The sequence below is a fragment of the Trachurus trachurus genome, assembly GCF_905171665.1.
Source record: "Trachurus trachurus genome assembly, chromosome: 22".
In the NCBI taxonomy this organism is placed as follows: Eukaryota; Metazoa; Chordata; class Actinopteri; order Carangiformes; family Carangidae; genus Trachurus; species Trachurus trachurus.
The window spans coordinates 25,508,095-25,520,252 of NC_139907.1; the positions used below are offsets into that span (position 1 = coordinate 25,508,095).

The window sequence follows — 12,158 nt, forward strand, 5'->3', positions numbered from 1 at the left end:
TGTAGCCTATATATACACCTCTTCTCTTCCAACAGAGAGACACTGCAGGATCTCACTGCATCTCAATAAATACGAATATCATGAAAAGTTCATTTATTTCAGTAGTTCACTTCAGACTGTGAATCTATATTATAGATTCATTACACACAGACTGAAATATTTCATGTCTTTATTTATTTTAATTGTAATGATTATGGCTTGTTATTGAAAACCCCAAATTGGCTAAATCAAAAAATGATCATATAAATGATGTCACACTCTAATCAGCTGATTAACTCCAAACACCTGCGAAGGTTTCAGTAGCTGCTGTAATCATGGAGAAGACTGACCTCTATCATACTCTACTTTACTGAGATGCACCTGTATGAGACTGAGTTAACTGTAGCCTACAGCAACAGTGGAACAGACTCGTGGAAAAAATGAGAATTATGACCTCTTGAAGCTAAATATTCAGATTTCTTAATGTATAATATTAACACTATCCAGAATAAATGTGACAAAAAAACGTCAATTAACGCTTAAGTCTACTGACAGGTGTCTCAACTGAAATAGCAAATGCTGGGGGTTGCTATGTCAGCTCGCATAATAAACGGTGTTAAAACGTGAACAACGTGTAGGCGCGTTCACCTTTGATGAATCTTCTTTTTTGTTGTTCGGTGTTTCTGCTGCAGACGTTGGAAACCATATAGACATTCGTATATGAATAGTCTATGCTTGAAATAGTGGTGGTGGGTGGTAACCAAGAAAGTGGTATCTAAAGGGCGGGCTCTGGGCGGGGGGTCGCATGTAAACAGTCGCAGGGTTGTGACGTCGTCCAAAAAGAAAAGAAAATTGATACAGGACTTCATTGAGAATAAAAGATAATGTAGCCTATACAGTTTATACAGTCTAGCTATATTAGCTAGTTATAAATAGCCTATACAATTTTTATTATTTTTCTGAAAAGACAAGTCTGTTTATGACAACTTCACCCACTGATTGGTGGAATAGACCTAGAAGAATGAAATAAAGTGGCTTAGGGATTTACAGAAACCCTTAGGCCTATTAGTTGAAAGACTACAACCATTTTATTTAGCCTAATTGTATCAATAAAATATAATTTTGCCTATATTGCCTATGTGTGTATAGCCTAGCCTACTATTCCTATACCTGTCAATCTGCAGCCTTGTGAGTGGCTGCCTTACTTTTACTCACTGAGGGTAAAACTAGTTAGGAATAGCCTAAATAAAAACAGAAGCAGGAAGGAGTGGGCCCTCTCTTTTGCTGGGACCATCTCTGTTCTTGAATACAGAGGGGAACATTATGCAACATCGCCCTCAAGTGGAATGGGACTGTAACAATATGAGAATGAGCAGCACTGATCACACACATGGATCTAACTCTGATATACAGTCAGTTAAATGTCGACATGAGTGTAAACTAGAAGAATATTAACAGTTTGAATGTCACTGACTCGTAATGACTTCAAGCTGGTCAAAGCGAAAGTCAGTGAGGCACAGGGGGAGCCAGGCCACGATAGCCTACATGCCTAACTAGACACTAAAACCACAAAACTGAGAATGACACAAAAAGTCATGGGATAATATGAGTCTTCTGATCACACTTGGGGAAAGGGAGAAAAAGGGATTAAACCAAAACAAATAAGCAAACAATTGAGCCTACAAGGTTATCAGAGAGCCAACTACAAATACCTACAACACACATAGCCTACTGCACATACAGGAAAACAACATCATGTGACAGACAGAAAAAACACATCTCTTTATACTCCTGATGAACTAATAGACTAATAGGCTGGACTAATTGGCTGCAGGTCCTCAGAGCAAACACAAGGAGGGAGGATCCAGAGCTGAGGCCTGCTGGGCCCAAGGAGCAGGACAGCAAATGAAACATTTTACATGCAAACAATTACATCCACCTATGGGGGAATGTAACACCACAGAGAACGGATTAATTAAATTATTTTTGTAGTGAAAATATATACTGTACAGCTTTTTACAAACCACACACTTTTCTTTTTAATTAAGCAGTAGATATTATGCTGTTGATAGCGCACGAACACATGTGGAGTCTGTTCAACATACCTCGAGGGACAGGTCTACTGGTGATTTTTGAATTCTGTTAATATTGCAGATTGATAATTAGTCGCTCAGCAGACATAAAGCAAAACTTTGCTCTTTCTACAAGAAGCTCAGAATCTATTCATTTATGCAAAAATGTGATATGCACAAAAAGCTCTGATGTTGGGGATTTTTTCTGATCACTCACATATCATTCAAATATCCTCAAAGTACAGCTGGCAGTACAGCAGTGATCATAGCGTGATGATCAGAGATGAAGGAGTCAAAACTTTAAAAAAAAAAAGAAAGAAAGAAAGAAAGAAAAAAAGAAGAACTGGTACAAGCTGAAAGCAAACTAGTGAAGTGATTAATAAGAGTTTGAAATCAAGGAAATTTCGATTCGTAGGAGGCGCCATTAACCACAGCTGGTTACTTGAGTTGGTAAATTGGTTTTGACTGATGAACAGATTTTAGTTAGTCAGAGATGAACAGACGACCTCACACTTCCTTAATTCTGTCTTAATCATCGGCCATCTCATGCACACAGAAGCACCCAGTGTTCTGTCCCCAGCCACAAATATGTCGATACATAGATGATATAACAAGACAACGTGTGGCTGGTGTGGTTCTCATTATTCGACTAATGAGCTGTCTCCATGGCAGTCTGATCTGTCAGCCAATGGAGCGAGCAGGCCCTGTGCTGGGGGAAGCATGGCCCAGGGTCAGCCAGGCGATGGCTTGCGACGAGGGGCCGGCGTGCAGCACTTAACACCGGGAAGAGCTCGTTAAAGTGTCATTTTTATCCAATATGCTCGTCTGTGTCAAGGAGGCCAATCAGCCATACTGTTCCCATCTCAGGAGAATGACTTTCATCCATCACCGTCAGCTATATGATGATATTAGCAGGTGTTTACTGATAGGCCATTGAGAAGAAGACAAATGGAGATTCTAATTTCACTCCACACTCTTATTCGCTCAGTCATTTTACACACACTGGATTGTTCCTAATGGGGTCACCAGGGCCCCAGGGAATCTATCCCAGCATGCACATGGAAGAGAGGCAGGGAAACATCGTGGCTGAGATATCAGTTCATCACAGGGTTTAAATACTGATAGAAAATCATTCATTTGTTCATTCACATAAGACTCTGACCTGACTGCATGTCTTTGTACTGCAGTAGACAGGGGTCGTGTCCACATCACATTACACAGTACTACATACTGTTCTGTTTTTCTGTCAGTATACAGTTACATTTTACAATTTACTTGGAGCTGCTCTTCAGTAATAAGCAGGTGTTTAAGTGTTATTTCGGTACCATTATCTACTAATGCAGCATCTGTAAACTACAAATTTGCTTTATTGATTGTAGATTAATATTACCCTTATGCTGTGAAGATCTGAAAGCAGATATTGGTTAGAATGGTTTAGCTTGAACTTCCCATGGGCTTTTCTTTTCCATCTGATTAGACTGCATAAAAGTTGTTATTAACAGATGTGTCATGTCTTTAATTAATAATGAATTTTGACAATAATCCATTCAATAGAAGCTGTTGATAAATGGATTGTGGCTGAGATGCTTTTCAAAGCTCTCCCACAGGACAAGTTAAGATACGGTATCTGTCCATTGGGACTATTTTTGTAATGATTTTCTCTTTTTTTTGGTGTGTGTGTGTGTGTGTGTGTGTGTGTGTGTGTGTGTGTGTGTATTTACAGTATGAGGAAATTCTTAAAGTGACACTCCAATTTCACACATAAATTTCACTTTACTCATCAAAAGGAGTGCTGTGAAAACATTTGTATAATGCCTTTTGTGAATCTGGTGGGAGATTGGGAAAAAAAATAGAGTTACCAAAGCTACAAACAAGGAGCCACTGTTAGAAACTCGTGTGGACTTTTCACACCAGGGGAAAGTTCACTACAGACGAGAGGTCAGGATAGCTCAGCCTCGGCTGCTACAACTTTGACCTGTAAACTGAGGAAACCTCTTGGATGAGAGGTGAGAGATGAAATGTCTTAAAACATGGATCCTCAACTCTGTCTTTTAGAATCGATGTTAGATTAGAAAGCAAACGTCCTTTTTGTCAAAAAATCTGAGTTTAAAGACTTTTTTTTTTTAAACACACAGTACTATTATTTTTTGTCCACCTTCCAGGATATTGCCACAAAAACTGATAAATAACAAAGAATTAGCCACTATTAAATTACACATTTTTTTGCAACTTCCAAGAATACTGTATCTCTTTTGTCAAACTAACAAGCTGACAGTTGCCCTATCCCCAGCAGGCATGACTGTGTGTGTGTGTGTGTGTGTGTGTGTGTGTGTGTGTGTGTGTGTACAGTATGTGTATGTGTGGGTGCATGTGTAATGGAATCTGAGGGACTGTGCTGACCGACTCTCTCCACTGGACCCTGCTGTAATTACAGCACTCGTCGTCTGGCCTGGGCACAGTAGGGCCGCTGTTACCCACTTCATGTTTTGCATGTAAACTTATAGTCTGGCCAGCTCTTGCTTTCATGACACCCAAAACTCTCCAACTAGAGAATGTAAGCAAACAGAGAGTCAGGTTTCTGCTGTGCAGGATATAAAACTGTCCAACTTCACTCCCTCCACATTCTGCTCTTCGTTCCGGCTGCGCTGGAGATATCAGAGAGATTCATCATGACAGCAGCAATGTTGTCAAGGAAGAAAAAAAAAAGGCTGTGATTACTGTTCAACATTAAACATTTAGCTTTACTACTGAAAGACCTGTTTTCCTCCTGATGTCGAGAACAACAAAGAAAGAAAACCTCCATCCTATCAAATCCTCTTCTGTAGAGCATGACTGATTTCTACTGGGAACATCTACGCAACAGTTTCATTGCTGAGGCCAGAGCAAGTCTTTTTTCAAGAAGTTTTGCTCAGTAACTATATTTGTCATTCTGGCAGTGTTGCAGCCTCCTTTTTTGTTTGGTCCTTTTAACTTTCCATGTAACTTTCCTCATGTCTCCTCACAGCGAGGATACATATTTCATGAAGAGCCTGAGGCTTTCCCTGGCACATGCTGTACTTGACTGTACCCAGGAAGCCCAAGCAGCGGAAACCAAACAGTAGAGGAAGTGGCCGTACAACCGAGCAACAGACAGGACCTTGTTTTTGAAACAGTTCACTTCGCATCACATCCTCTTGCACTTCAACCCCACTTGCTTCTTTCATGTCCCATCATCTCCCCTTCCCACTCAGCCACCTTCACCCTTCTCCACCTCTACTACTCCTGTTCCCTGCTTTTCAAAATAATGGTGCTAACTATAGCATCTAATGAGATCGTTATCAGTGGCATGCAAACAAGACACAGACACAACATGGTGCAGCTTACACTGCAAAGTCGTGCTGGAGTTCCTCTTTGGGGAACCATCAAATGAACAGTAATAAGAGTTGAGAGCCTCCAGGCTCCGCATGGCAGCAGTTGTTGATGATGTCAGCATGCTGAAGCTTTGCAGGTGCCGTGTTAAGCATGTAACATTAGCAAATTAGCACTAAACACAAAGCAGATCTGTTGGGAATGCCTAGTTGTGTGTGTGTGTGTGTGTTTTTTTTTTTACATAGCCAGTTTAAACTAGTGTTGGACATATTAAAGTCAGGGACCACACATTACTGTAGTCCGGTGATTTTCAACCTTGGGGTCAGGACCCCATGTGGGGTCGCCTGGAATTCAAATGGGGTCGCCTGAAATGTTTCAAAATGATTGCTAAAACACATTACTGATATATACAGGTATATATATATATTTTTTTTAAATTATGATTAAAAACACCACACACAATCTTAAATAACTGTATTCTATACTTTCACTTTCTCAAACATAAATCGAGTTTAAATAAAATGCAGCATATAAAAATATCTGAGCTGGTGCATCTTGATTGACGGCCGCGATCACGTGACTGCATGTGGTCGCCAGAAATTTGTGATGTCAAAATGGAGTCACGAGCCAGAAAAGATTGGGAACCCCTGCTGTAGCCCATCCTTAGGGGTGGGGGGCGCGGTGGGGAAAGAATGTCTGTATCCAAATTCAAATCAATCCATTCAGTAACTCACTCACTGTCCACATGAATGCCACCATGAACACCTGAGCCAATACTCATGACAATTGATCAAATTGTCTCTCGGTCGATGTTTGGATCGATATTTCAGTGTGGACCACTGACAGTCAGGCTGACACACGAAATCATGGTTGCTCAAGATGCTCAACATCACTTCATGGTGTGATATGGATTTCATTTAGGACCGTCATGCTCAAGAGCTGTACCCTAAAGGAACCTTTTCATTCTTGATAATGGCTGTAACATGGTTCATAATTCTTGATTTTATAACATTCCTGCCAGGATGAACAGGATGAACTGCAAAACTGGAACTCTGTTTGTGGCACCTCTCAAACATCATTGCATGTGGGCATGACTAACTCTGGTGTCACTGCTCCTCTTCTGAATCCAAAGCCGTGTGTTGCTGTTCACTGGGGCTCTTTGTTCACCGTCTCCCCTCGGCCTGGGCGCTCTTTTTTCCGTCCTGTCTCCTGCGCTCTGTCCTTCAGGTATGGCTGCGATGTGACAGACAGCTGCCAGCGGTGGCCTGGTTTCACACCTTGGCTGTCCCCCCCCCCGCCCCCCTCGCCTCTGCAGACAGCAGCCTGGGAAACCACAGGCCACCAGGCTGGCGCCAGCCTGTACGGCTTAGAGCAGGGCAGCCGGCCCAATCAATACCTCTGCATTTCCTGTCCATTTGCTCAGGTCTCTTCATTAATAATTACTGCTTGGCGGAGCTTCAATACGCTCGCTGGCCGGGCCAAGGGGAGAGGCTGTGTGACCTTTCCCCGCCCCTGGGTTGACTTGGATCACATACACAAGCATGGGGACAGACATAATAAGGCAACATAGATGACATTACCTCTGATTCATGCCATTTCCCCCCCCTGTACAGAGAGCATCATGCCAAACTCAATTAAAAAAATCATTTTTTCTGCAGCCGTGCTTATCAGCAGAGGTACATACTTGTTGGAACATGACTTTGAGACATTTTTACAACTGGTTCTGAGCTGCTCTTTGATTTGGCAGACACAACTACATCCAGCAGCTATGATTTCAGCATCATCTGAGGTGTGCAGTAACACGCAGGAGGAACCGATTCTAAAAAAAAAGAGAAAAAAAAGAGATTTTTTTCAGAGTAAATGCTGCTTAGTGCATCATTCGCTGTTCATGGTACATTTTCCAGATGACAATAACGATTCTTCAAAACATCTTAAATTACGTTCTGCCTGGTATGCACCTTTGCTGATAAGCAAGGTAACAATAAAGTGCCAGGTTTTAAAATGCGGCTTGGCGTGATGTTTTCTCCACGCAGGAGAGGGAGGGGATGTGTCAGAGGGAACATAACACAAGCATGATGCTGTAGTAATAGAGCTGTTTTTATTTCTTATTCTTTTTTTTCTTTTTTAAATGATGACCATTTATGGATATAGTCATTACATTTCTGATGCACGGTGTCATCCACAACAGAGCAGAACAGTTTCTCCAGACGTGAGCCAGCACCTGGCTCAAACATCCAGTTTTGTCTCTTAAGTGTCGTCTTGGTGTCTCTGCAGACAAAGACACTCCAGGCTGCACATTTAGAAACAGCAGTGTGTGTATGTGTGTGTGTGTGTGTGTGTGTGTGTGTATGTGTGTGTATGTGTGTGTGTGTGTGTGTGTGTGTGTGTGTGTGTGTGTGTGTGTGTGTGAGCGTGTGTCCAGGTCAAAATTTGGTGATGGCGGAGGCGATGTTCTCCAAGGCGGATCGAGCCTCGGAGGAGGGGAAAGCCTGGATGGCCTCCAGAGCCTTGTTGCCATGGTAACAGCATAAGTCCACCGCTGAGCTCATGCCTTTCTCTGACTTAACTGCTGCCAAAAGCTGTTGAGGGATGAAAACACACATTAGTTTGTCATGTTTGTGTCACTCCTGTTACTATCCAGCTGTCAATACAACAGACTGTTAAGAGCCAGAGAAAGTTAGCTTACTCTTAAAGTGGATCGTACAGAGGCACAGCGTTTTTTTTCCGTTTTTTTTTTATGACAGGAAACCCATTGTATAACACAGTCATGTCTGTATTTGCACACTGCCCCTGGTACCACTAGAGGCAGCTCATCACATTTAACTACAGGGGGAAAAAATTCAGTTATGTTAAAACTGGCAGTTTTTTTTTAATGAGATGTAAATGCCCAGAATTGTATTTCTCTGCAGGTTCCTCTCATCTATTCAATTTGTATTGTTACATCTTTTTAAAAGAATCTCAATAAGGCTGCCTGATCATTGGAGGAAAGTCAGTGTTTGTGCGTAGGCCTCAATGCAGCTTGGGAATTAGACACACATCATATGGAATTAATGTCAGAGGGGAAGAAAGGGGAAAAAAGTCAAATGAGCCTCAACCAGTCGATTAAGTTTTTAGAGAGACAGCGTGAATTTGAGCGATCCCATGTGCTTCGCTGCTGGTGTGTTGGGACATCTTTTTGCTGAGGGCGTTTTACATCATAAATTCTGGAGGTGGAAATCCCCGTAGGCATTCCCTCTTAAAAAAAAAAAAAAAAAAAAAAGCTGCAGGTGTCGAACTCGGCATCACCCGGGCCACTTCTTTGCGATTCGATTCCTTCTCACACTCACTTTTGGGGGTTGTTTTGTCGTGTATTCATTTAATGTTCCCTCATCCCCACACTCTCCACTGTTTACATGTTACAGTAGGTAACCTCACATGTTTTCCACCATGCTCCTTCCTTCCCCACAGCGTCTCATCCTGTCTTCTTCTTTCTGATCTCAGTGCATTAAAACTAAAATAAAAATAATTATATTATATATAATATTATAAAAGAAATAAACAACTGATCATGCATTACAATGATGTGACTCAGCTGTGCCGCGTACAATAAATCCTTGTTTCATCTTTTTCAGATTAAACCATTTTATGAATACATGAATATATAGTGTTTCACCACAATGGTTTGTTTATACTCATGAAGCCCAAATAATAAATAAATGATGCGTGCATAAAGTGAGCCATTGTCACAAATAATAGTTACTGTTAAAAAAAAAAGATCATTTCATTGTAGAAACTATTTGAAATTCTTTCCAAAAGTTTTTGTTTCATGTCGTTCTCCAGCGGTGACGTTGTTATCTGTCTGCGCCTGCTCACCTTTCAGCCAATCAAACGGGCCGACACTTCAGACTCCGACTCAGAGTCTTTCTGCCAAAGTGCCTGTGAATTAACCAACCACCTGCTGCTGTTAACACTCGGCGCTCTGATGCTGAGTAAAGGTTGGGGTTTCAGGAGCCAACCAGCCTGTTAGCTGGTTAGGTAACAAGCTGAGGTGAGCTGCTGCATCTGCACTCATCATCTGGAGCTGCAGCTGCTTCTCTCTGCCACTGCTGCTTCTCTTGTGTTTTTTTAGTCTTTGCCTTCATTTGATATAAGAAACAGAACTTGAAATGTTACATATCACAATAAATATATTAGTGATTTAATATATTTTGCTTTATATTTTATTATTAAAGGGACAACGAGGAGTTTCTATTCGGTTATAAAAAAGTCTCACGTTAATGTGGATGAATCTCCGCTACCCACACTTGTTAATGGGCCCATTTTCGATAAATACATCGTTCTGTCTCTATCGTTATTTTGTTATTATTAGTGGTGGCGGAGATGCTGGTCGAGCCGACCAGCGTTTCCTTCGTGGCGAATCATGAGAATAACGCAGCCGCATCGCCGTTTATGGTCGGAACTACGGTGGTATGTGAACCTCTTTGAACCTCTGACTTTAATTATTGATGAATGAAAACATGAGTCTGTCTTGCGCCCGGTCAAAGAAATGTACGGTGCGCGCGGAGGCTCATAAATGTAGTGTGAAAACGCTTCGCTTTTCCGAAACTCCTCGTTGTCCCTTTAAGATTCCATTTATAATAATTTCTTCTTTTTTTTAAAAGGTATAATGTGTAGGAATTCCCCCCATCTAGCGGTGCGGTTGCATATCTGAACGTATTCTTGATGTTGCATTCACGTGAAATGGGGCAGATGTCAGACAGACAACAGACGCTGCATGTAACAGGATAAAGAAGCGTCTATGTAAACAAGTGGTCCGCCAGCACGAGGCAAAACAATACAGGCCTGACAATATGTTGTCATGGTGATGTGGTATTGTTTACCTGACCTACGTTTTACCCTCTTTCTCTCGTCGAGTAAAATGACATCCGGTTGGTTTGCCGACGGCCGTCTGCCTGAATGCAACATCAGTGCCTCCGTCCTTCCTCACACTACACAGTGGTGAGTGGTAGTGAGTTTCCGTGGTTACCTACAGTCACGCTGCCACTAAACGTAAAAAATGGCGATGCAACATGGCAGCCTCGGTTCGGTGCGCCCCCCCTTGTATATTTGTAACAACTCATTCTAAGGTACGAGAAAGCTTTCATTTGTATGCGGGTGTGATTCGACTTCAGTGAAATACGTATTTATGAAAGACATATTTGATTTTTGCTCATAAAAAGCCAAATAAGTTACACACTGGGGCTTTAAATAAAACACTTCAGAGTGTCATATTTACTAAAATCTAGCCTCACACTTGGAAGACTAAGGTGATGCTAAATCATGTGAATTTGTTGTTCCTTATCATTATGTTATGATGCATTCCTGTGTTTGCGCTGAATCAAAGCAAAGTTTTACACTTGAAACCACAAGGTCTTTCTCCCCTCCTCCCCCCCAAATTTCATCCCTCCCTCTGCCCTGCTCTCAGCTTTCCTCCTCGTGTCCCCTCTTCTCTCCTTCCTCTCCAACTTCTCCCCGTGTCCCCTTTTCAGCAGGTCTGCTGAAGGAGATTCTCTCACAATGCCACTGTCTCAGAGCCTCAGTGTCTCCTCCACAAATAGGCCACAGTAACTAATCCTTCCTGCTCTGGTTTCAGACGGGACCAGATAACCCCCCTAACACCATCAGACCCCTCCTCTGGAGCTACAGTCTCTTCTTGCACCCCTGTCTTCCCTCACACATTGACTTTGGAAAGCTCATTTCCCAACTTTGATATAGGTTACAGTGAAAAGACATCCTGTTACTGTGTGGTGGCTCTGTCAGACGCAGCGCCACTCAGCAAACAGGTGAAAACACTGGAATACACTGGAATATATTCAACCATCTTACCATCTTGTACCTGAAAATATGAATGAAACTGAACAAAGAGGAAACAGAGGCTACTACTACACTGTAATAATGTAATATAGTGAACTGTGACACAAACCAGTGGTCTTACCTTTGAGTAATCCACTTGGTTTCTCTGTGTTCTTGCCTTGTGAAGAAGAGAAGAGAGAGATTATCAGTAAATGTAGTTTCTTCAACATCACATTCACAAACTTTTTTTTTAAAGATTATCTTTATTTTGGGTTAAAGGGATAGTTCAACATTTTGGCAAATTGGCCCATTGCCATCCCTATAGTCATAGCAGTAGGTTCGTTACCTTTATTTGTCGGTGTAAGCTATTTTTAGAACGGAGGAGCGGAGCGGCAGGCTGTTCAGAGCTACACTATGGAGGCTAATGGAATTTCTTGGTTTCCCTCATCAAACTCATCAAATACAAAATCCCAAAACTCCAAAACGCTTTCGTGGACAAGTTGTGAGCTGCACAATCACCACGCTATGAGATAATAATAGAACGTTACGAGACAGAGTTGTTTTAGAGGTAAATTCATGCAAAACCGCTGATGCGCGTTGCGTTCAGGGACAGTTTTTCAGCAAGCAGACTCTGTATTTACCTCGAAAACGGCTCCGTTTCGTAACGTTCCATTATTATCTCATAAATGGTAAATGGTAAATGGACTTGCACTTATATAGCGCTTTTCTAGTCACTCGGACCACTCAAAGCGCTTTACACTGTAATGGTCGCATTCACCCTTTCACACACATTCATACAGCACTGCTCGCAGACAGGCTTTGGAAGATAATCATTCACACACATTCACACAGGGCAGGTGTGGGTTCAGTGTCTTGCCCAAGGACACTTCGACATGCAGACAGGGGGAGCCGGGAATCGAACCGCTGACCTTCCGGTTAGTGAACGAC

General features: G+C 42.0%; 1 protein-coding gene across 1 annotated transcript in view; it reads right to left on the reverse strand.

The window, feature by feature from the left end:
* Positions 1-7,761: 7,761 nt before the first annotated feature.
* pdss2 (prenyl (decaprenyl) diphosphate synthase, subunit 2) overlaps positions 7,762-12,158 on the reverse strand; it is a 34,272-nt gene continuing 29,875 nt past the window's right edge. Inside the window, exons 7-8 of the mRNA XM_083997846.1 lie at positions 11,353-11,388; positions 7,762-7,978 (exon numbers count right to left, since the gene is read on the reverse strand). Of these exons, the coding sequence (XP_083853972.1) occupies positions 7,823-7,978; positions 11,353-11,388 (192 nt within the window). The 3' untranslated portion in view covers positions 7,762-7,822. The remainder of the gene's footprint in view (positions 7,979-11,352; positions 11,389-12,158) is intronic.